We start from the raw sequence: 8694 nt of genomic DNA, 5'->3' as shown, positions 1-8694 counted from the left end.
GCGTAGATGAGAAAATGCAGTCCTTGAGATTTGCTTCACCTGGAAGTTAAAGGACAAGTCCCGATCAAAGATAACGCTGAGATGCTTTACAGTGGTGTTAGATGCCAGGGCAATGCCATCTACAGAAACCACATCACCAGATAATTGATCTCTGAGGTGTTCAGGGGCGGGTACAATAACTTCAGTTTAGCCTGAGTTTAACATCAGAAAGTTGCAGGTCATACAAGACATGCTTGAAGTTTAGCGAGCCGGTTGGTCTCTTCTGGTTTGATCGATAGATATGATTGAGTATAATCTGCGTAACAATGAAAGTGTATGGAGTGTTCCCTGATAATATTGCACAAAGGAAATACAATTGGTCTAAGCACAGAGCCTTGTGGAACTCTGTGAGTAACGTTGGTGGTTATTGAAGTTTCATCGTTTACAAATACGAATTAAGATCGATCTGATAAATAGGATTTTAACCAACTTTGTGCGGTACCTGAAATGCCAATTGACTGATCCAGTCTCTGTAATAGGATGTCATGATCAATGGCGTTGAATGCAGCACTACGGTCTAATAAAACAAGTAAAGAGATGAGTCCTTTATCTGATGCAATTAGTTATTTGTAATTTTCACCAGTGCTGTAGTGTTTTCTAAATCCTGACTGAAACTCCTCAAATAAATTATTATGATGTAGAAAGTCACACAACTGATCTACAAACAATTTCTCAAGGATCTTAGAGAGAAAGGGAAGGTTAGAGATCAGTCTGTAGTTAGCCAACACCTCTGGATACAGAGTGGGCTTCTTTAGGATAGGTTTAATTACAGCTACATTGAAGGAATATGGTAAATGGCCGCTTAGCAAAAACATATTGACAATATCTAATAGAGAAGTGGCAATTTAAAAAAAAAATTCTTTCAGCAGCCTCATCGGGATGAGGTCCAAGAGACAGGTAGACGGTTTAGAAGTAAAAACTGTTGAAGACAATTGGTCAAGGTTGATGGGAGACACGCTGATAGGTTTTTTCCTCTCTATATCATGTAAAATATTCACGGTCAAGGAGGTGAGAAATGAATCACAGACAACGTAGTATCTTTGAAAGCTTTGATCAAAGGGGACGCTCAGACGCACGTGCTTCGAGCACGACGACCTCCAAAGCATTCCGCCGAGCACCCCTTTGGTCCAGCCTTTTATTGAAAGCTTTACACACACACACACAACACCAGATGGATAAGTGGAACTGAGGACATGTTGACATATTCCTTCCGTCTGGTTTATTATCACTTCCTTATCCGACTCCCCAGACACATAACACCACCTTCGGGTGGGAACGCGGAGTTCGGGAAGCTCCTCTGATTGTTTAGTTTAAGATATGGTAAGCAATAACATAACATAACTTTATATCTCTGTCAGTTCCCTCCTGTTTATGCTATTGCTTATTATTTAAACTTGGTCAATAAGGGCACTCATTTGATTTGTCTAATTTCTAAGCAGCATGTGATTTACGTATTTGGGTTAAGCAGTCCAAGCAGAATCATGATTATTCTTTTTTCTTACACATAATTTGTTAGTAACACCACACCAATCTCTTTGGGAATTAAACTTTTTAGTCAGCAGCTTCACATCAATAATTGTCCGTTCCTTGTGAGGAGTTTTACACAATTATGTCATCCAAGCATAAACCAAAAGTTTACATTATATTTTCTTAAACGGGAGCATTGACAGGTCTTCCCATGTCATCATACATATGAATATACGCGGTCGTTTCCATGGGCTCCATCCGTGAGGTGAGTCCAGACACCGATGTTAGGGTATTGATTGCTCTGATTGTTATCACACGAATAGACGGGATCACACAACTCAGGACACAGATGACGGTCAACAATCCCGCACCTAACATCGTCCCCGTTTTTATAAGGACTTGCCTCCATGAGCCGTTAAACAGCCAATCATACCAGCTTTCATATGGCCTGGCTTTGTGGTCGGCCGCCATTGCTCGCGAAACACCCTGCTTGTGCCTCACTCATTCTGCGGGCGTACAAGGTGACCACTTATTCTTCATCCTTGGGTATTTCTCTTCTTCGTTCTTTCCATCCCATGGACTGTGTTGCATGTGTGTCCATTCTTTCTCTTGTGACAGCAGCGGGTTGGTACCAGCTGCGTCCCTTCTTCCTCGGGACCTCTGGAAACCCTCTTTTGCGGCGTCCTGTAACAGAAAACACAACCAGAACGCGCCTATCGCCATGGCCATGGCCGCCAAGACTCCGATAATGCAGGGTCCACACATTTCTCTGCACTTAACTCTGAGTCTGGAGGGTCTTCTTTCCGCTCCTTCTCCCTTGCTCCTCTCGTTTGAGTTCCTCGGGACCTCTCGCTCCATCACCCGAGCCGACACCTAAGAGCAGGGATCGTTGGTTTCTTCACTGACGTTGAGATGGCTGTCTTTTAAGCGGACAGCCCCCTTTGAAGTCAGTCTTCCCCTCTGCTCGTGGTCGTCTCGGGATCAGGGCACTGGTCCGGGATTTCTGTAGGGAACAGTTTGCAATGGGAAAGATGTATCCAAGTGGTCCTCTCGGCTATCTTTACAGCGGTTGCAGTCGTCAGAAGGACTTGGAATGGTCCCTCCCAGCGAGCGTCGCCCACGTCTTTTCTTGATGACGCGGATGAAGACCCAGTCGCCGACCTGTACAGACATAATGGGGGAGACAGGTGAATCTGGCAAGACATTTGCTTCCCTGACTCCTCTCCCCATCATGGTCTTCTTCATGTACTCCACTATTGTTTCTTTCTCACCCACTTGCTCTAAATCTGGGTGAGTTAGTGGTAGGCGGTAGGGTCGTCTATGAATGATTTCAAATGGTGTAAGGCCCGTTTGGGTCGGAACGATATGCATGTATGTTTTCACAATGTCTATGCACTCCAGCCAAGGTTTTCCTGTTTCAGTCATGCATTTCTTCAGTTTGCTCTTTATGGTGCCGTTGGTTCGCTCTACCAATCCGGCACTCTGTGGGTGGTATGCACAATGATTTTTTAGTTCAATGTCCATAATGACGCTTAGTTTTGTTACTACCTCGTTTACAAAGTGTGAGCCATTGTCACTGTAAATGCGTCTTGGAATGCCATGAGTGGGCAGAATATATTTGCATATGGCTTTCACCACTGCTTCAGCATCTGCTTTCGTTGTTGGTGCAATTTCTACCCATTTGGAAAATGCATCCACCATTACTAAACAGTATTTGTAATGACCGCATGGCGTGAGTTCGATGAAATCCATGTGCATTACCTGGAATGGGTATTCAGGGAGCGGGAACCTGCCTCGCTTCGGGTGAAGGTTTCCTTGAGGGTTGTGCTTGATGCATGTTACACATGCTTTACAAAAAAGTTTTAAGTAGTTTTGTATATTTATTGTATAGAAGTATTGTTCTATCATAGATACCATCCCTCCTGTTGAGACATGGCATTGCCCATGACTCAAAATAGCAACGGCCTTGATTAGACTTCTTGGTAGGATCGGTTTCCCTTCTATACAAAGCATCTTGTTTTCCTCCGTGGCCCCCCTTGTTTCCCATGTGGCTTTTTCTTGTGTTGTTGCATTCGCTTGTGCCTCTCGTAGGATCTCAATGTCTATTGGACTTGACGGTGTTGTTCGTACTGCGTGTACCTGTGGTGTTTTAGCCGCTCGTTTTGCTTCTTCATCAGCTTTAGCATTGCCTTTTGTTATTTCATCTATGCCTGTCTGATGTGCTCGGCATTTTACTACAGCTAATTCTTTAGGTAAAGTTATAGCTGCTAGTAAACCCGTTAACAAAAGTGCATGAACCACTGGACGCCCAGTAGATGTCACCATTCCCCTTTTTTCCCACATTTTAGCAAATATGAACAATGTTGAGTGTGCATATTGGCTGTCGGTGTAAATAGTCAGTTTTAGGCCTGACCCTGCTTTGCATGCTTCAGTCAGCGCAACTAATTCTGCTGCTTGGGCGGAGTATGTGGGAGGAAGTGGGCCTGCACTTATTACTTCCCCTCCCTGACTCACTACCGCATACCCAACTTGGTTTTTCCCACATGCATCCTTCTGGGCTGACCCATCCACATACCACACCTCCCTTCGGTAGTGCGATATCCTTCAGGTCAACTCTCGCAACGTGATAGTATCAGCAATCTCTACACAGTCATGTGGTGTGCCATCTGTTGTTGTGGGAACAAACGATGCTGGATTAATGGTGATACATCTTTGGATGGTTATGTGACCTTGGCCTAGTAACACCGCTGTGTAATGCAATTGTCTCGCTGGTGACAGGAATGTTAGTTTTGCTTGTAGCAATAAGGCACTTACTGCATGAGTAACCATCAATATGGTGGGATGAAACAAAATGATATCTGCCGTTTGTTCCACGGCCATTGCAGCTGCTGCAATGGATTGGACACATTCGGGCATGGCTTGAGCAACTGTATCCAAGCGTTTCGAATGAAACGCTACAGGTCTCATTTTATCTCCAGCTGGTTGCAGCAAAACTGATGTCATAAACCCTCTTTTGCAGTCCACTGCCAAAGTGAACTCCTTTTTATAGTTAGGGTGAGCTAGAACTGTGCTACCGCAAAGTAGTTGTTTTGTTTTGTCAAAAGCTTCATTAGCTTCACAGGTCCATGTTAGTCTGTCGTTTAGAGCGAGTGGCTTGTCATACACTAATGCTAACAGGGGCGCAGTTTCTTTAGCATACTCTGGTATGAACGCACGGCAATAATTACACAGCCCAAGAAAAGACAACATTTGTTTCTTTGTTTCTGGTTTCGGGGCATTTAATATTGCTTTCTTTCTGTCATTAGTAACGCGTTTTCCTTCTCCACTGATTGCATGGCCTAAATAAGTTACTTCTGCTTTTGCTGCCTGTAACTTGTCCTTGTTGACCTTGCACCCGTACTTTCCTAAATGGAGAAGTAGCGCTCTCGTGTCCTGTTCACATGCTTCTTGAGATGTGGAGGCCAACAAAATGTCGTCCACGTATGTGATTATTTGGCTATTATTAGGCAGATTTGCTGCTGACACGACTTTTTGAATTTCGGCTGAGAATATTGCGGGACTTTCAGCATATCCCTGAGGTAATCGTGTGTAGGTGTACCTCTTTCCTTCATATGTGAATGCAAACCAATATTGACTGTCTTCGTGTACAGGAATAGAAAAGAAGGCGTTGCTTAAATCTATTACTGAAAAACAATTTTTGTCTGCTTCTATCTGGTTCAGAATGGTATGTGGATCAGGGACCACTGGAGCTCTGATGATTACAGCAGCATTCACAGGTCTGAGATCCTGTATCATTCGCCAGTCTTTACCATTCGCCTTTTTCACTGGAAAGATAGCTGTATTACAGGGAGAGCTTGGACATTCTTTCAAAACTCCTGCTGTTAGTAATTCCTGGATTACGGGAGCGATGCCCTTTTTTGCATCGGGTTTTAATTGATACTGTCTAACACATGGTCTGAAATCACTTTTTGGTGTCAACACAACTGGCTCGGCTGTTGTTATTAAACCCACATCGGCTGGTCCTTTAGTCCACAAAGTGGATGGCATGTTCTGGAGGAATTTTGGCATTGATTCCTCCAGTGTCATTACATTATCTCATGTGTCGTCTATTTTTTGTTCTCTTATCTTTGGTTCAGCCCGTACAGTGATTTTGAGGTGTACTGGAAACCCAGTGGAACCGCTGGTTTCCCATTGCATGTCATCAGATGACGGAGTGGGATGCCAATCGGTTACCATGGTTCTGCGTTAGCTCGGGGCCCCATATCTTTCCATTCTGAGTTTTTGGCTTTTTTAATGGAAACATGAGGAACGCTGTTTTGGACCTGGAACAATGGTCTGTCTGTGTTTTCCAATTCACATTGTAGCCACACATTTCCCGGAATGTCCTTCAGTAGATAGGAGGCCATAATCCTTACAAGGTCATGGGCCAAAAACGCCTGTACGTACTGTAGATCATTTTCTCCCCCCACCCTCATAGTTAAATGCAATTTCTGTCTGTGATCGGTATAAGGGCTGTTTGTTTCTCCGAATCGGTTTTTAAGCCATGTTTCTACGTCTTTGTTTACCTCGTAGGAGAAGTATATGGTCTCACTCATCTGGACATTGTACACTCCCTCGGAGTCTTCGTCTGACAATGCTTTTGCGACCATTCCTCCTCGCACCGGGGTCACGTATATTTTTAGGGACAACATGGCGTCTCTTCCTAATAGTGGTACTGGACATTGAGGATCGACTATGACAGGAATTTTACAGTTTCGTCCGGTCTCGGGGTCTGTCATACTTATGTTTTTTGTCACCTTGTGACGAGCTAGTTTACCATTGGCACATTTTATCATAATGGTCTCTTCGGTAAATGTAGTGTCCGGGGGCACTTGGGTCAGTACCGTTTTACATGCTCCAGTGTCACATAAAAACTCCACTGTTTTCCCGTTACACTCAATCTTTCTGTACGGTTTTGTTGTTAATGCGTTTAACATACCCCAAGCACCACAAATGTCTAACATTACTTCATCTTTCTGTTTGTTAGTCTCCTCGTAGTCAGTCTCGTTCTCTACGAGGGTGCTGGGGCTGCTCTGTGGTTGTCATTGGGGACGTTTCCACCCCCACTTAGGGTTGGGGCATTCACGTGACCAATGTCCAACCTCTCCGCAGGCCCAACATTCTTCCTCATTTCGCCCTCTACCCCTCCCTCGAGTCTGTCCACGGCCTCTTCCTCGGCCTCCCCGGTACCCTCCTCTTGTGGTTTCCCTCCCCTGGTATGCAGTCAGTCCAAAATCCCCCCCCTCTCGAACGTAGACCTCTGGTCCTTTGTTCATTTTCAGTTTAATGAGGTTTTCTGCGTGACGTGCATTTGACATAATTGTGTCCATGTTAGCTGTTTCCCAAGTGACGCAGTGTTTTCTAATCCAGTCCTCTATAGGTTTCTGGATACCACGGAGGATGCCGTGTTTCAATGATTGTTGGTAGGGTGTTCCTCCCCCTTCCTCGTAGGGGATCCCACTGCTTGCCCTGTGTTCCTCCTCAGAACGGAATTGGAACTCGGAGACTGACTCTCCGGGTCCCTGTTTACATGCAGCTAATCTGCTGTGGGATGCTGATTGTTGGAACAGTGGGCGAGCTCTTGTCATAACGGCCTCTACCTGGTCTCTGTAACGCCCGACCATTGGACCGTTCAATGGGTGGACAAAGGGTGCTCCTTCGTCCACTATTCCTGTATAATCCCCCCTGCATTTCACCCATCGTAGCACGAACATTTTCTGCATAACTTTCTCCATTTCCTTGCCGTTCAATTTGTAGGATTCGGCCAGCATGAACAAATCTACTACGAACTGATCAAAGTTTTTCTGTGGTGGAGTAACTCCTTCACATGCATTGGTACATTCGGCCTCCATCCATGGCCGGAACACATACGCGGGTGTTTCCGCATCATGTGGATTAGAGACTTGTAACATTGGAAATGCGTTTGCTTTCTTCGGTATGTTGGTGGGACGGTTACGTAGGCGTGTGGAAATCGGTGGGGGCTTTGGGTCCTGGAGCTCTATTAATTTTGGATATAACGGTGTGGTGACGCGGTCGTATGCTGGAGGTGATACGTCCTCCTCGTCATCCGGCTCGCTCTGTGGCTCCTCTCCGGAGCTGGACGCTGTTGCTACGGGGTGCTGGTGAACTGCTTTTACGTTGGTCTCGTCCAACTCGGTTTTTGTGTACAGGGCTTGTGAACTATTTTTCCCTCGCGTGATTTCTACGGCCCTTAATTTTTCTTTTTCGTGGGCGTGTGCCCTCTCTTTTGCTGCTCGGAACCACTGTTCTGCTTGTTTTAGTTCGTGATGTTTTGATTTGCTGAGTCTAGGTATTTTGTTTTCTATGGCGATGGTTTTTAGAGTCTTACAGATTGTTTCTATCTCAAAAACATTTAGTTCGCCGGAAAAGCCGTATTTTGTTTTCCATTTTCTCAGATATTTCACACTATCTGAGTCCTGTTTGAACATAAACAATGCGTCGCCTGAAAATTCGCCTTCAGGCTTTCCGTGAGAATTACCCATTGTTTATGGTGTGATCGTATAGTATTAGTACATTTCCTCGTTTCTTTACCCAAACTTGCCAATCTGTGGTTGTCTAATTGAACAGGTCGGGCACGCTGATTCAATAGAGTCACAGCATTCATTCACAAACAAATATAAACAAACAACGCTAAACAAACACATAGTTCTCCCACAAATATGTATTAGTTCACCACACTTATTTTTACGACGCGTAGTCAACCTTTATTTCTCGCAAAAAGGGCAAAACCTTATTTTTTCCGACACGTAGTCAACCTTTATTTCTCGCAAAAAGGGCAAAACCTTATTTTTACGGCGCGTAATCAACCTTTATTTTTCGCAAAAAGGGCAAAACCATACGTACTTTGTCTGGATCAGTCTCCTCGGTCTTCGATCCGCCGGATCCCGTCAATCCACGACTGGATCTCCTTTCTGCAGAAATTATTATCCACTGCTGAGCGGTCTCTTAATCCGATGATCAGTCGGGGCCTTGCACAGGTGTCAGTGGCTCCGCAGGAAAAAGAAAAATCCAGCCGATGGGTATGTTGGGATCCGGGTCACGGCACCAAGTTATGATAGGTTTTTTCCTCTCTATATCATGTAAAATATTCACGGTCAAGGAGGTGAGAAATGAATCACAGACAACGTA

The 8694-nt window shown here is 44.8% G+C and overlaps 1 protein-coding gene across 1 annotated transcript; it reads right to left on the bottom strand.

Moving 5' to 3' along the window:
• Window positions 1–2007: 2007 nt before the first annotated feature.
• On the bottom strand, window positions 2008–8396 carry LOC130189847 (uncharacterized). The gene is made up of 4 exons (XM_056408818.1): window positions 8349–8396; window positions 6938–8295; window positions 6072–6220; window positions 2008–2190 (listed from the first exon to the last, which is right to left on the bottom strand). The coding sequence occupies exons 2-4, from the start codon at window positions 8046–8048 to the stop codon at window positions 2008–2010; spliced, it is 1443 nt and encodes a 480-aa protein (XP_056264793.1). The 5' UTR covers window positions 8049–8295; window positions 8349–8396.
• Between the last annotated feature and the right edge of the window lie 298 nt (window positions 8397–8694).

This window comes from Pseudoliparis swirei, chromosome 24, assembly GCF_029220125.1.
Source record: "Pseudoliparis swirei isolate HS2019 ecotype Mariana Trench chromosome 24, NWPU_hadal_v1, whole genome shotgun sequence".
In the NCBI taxonomy this organism is placed as follows: Eukaryota; Metazoa; Chordata; class Actinopteri; order Perciformes; family Liparidae; genus Pseudoliparis; species Pseudoliparis swirei.
The sequence above is the reverse complement of the archived record's forward strand: the minus strand, read 5'-3'. Positions and strand labels throughout refer to the sequence as shown.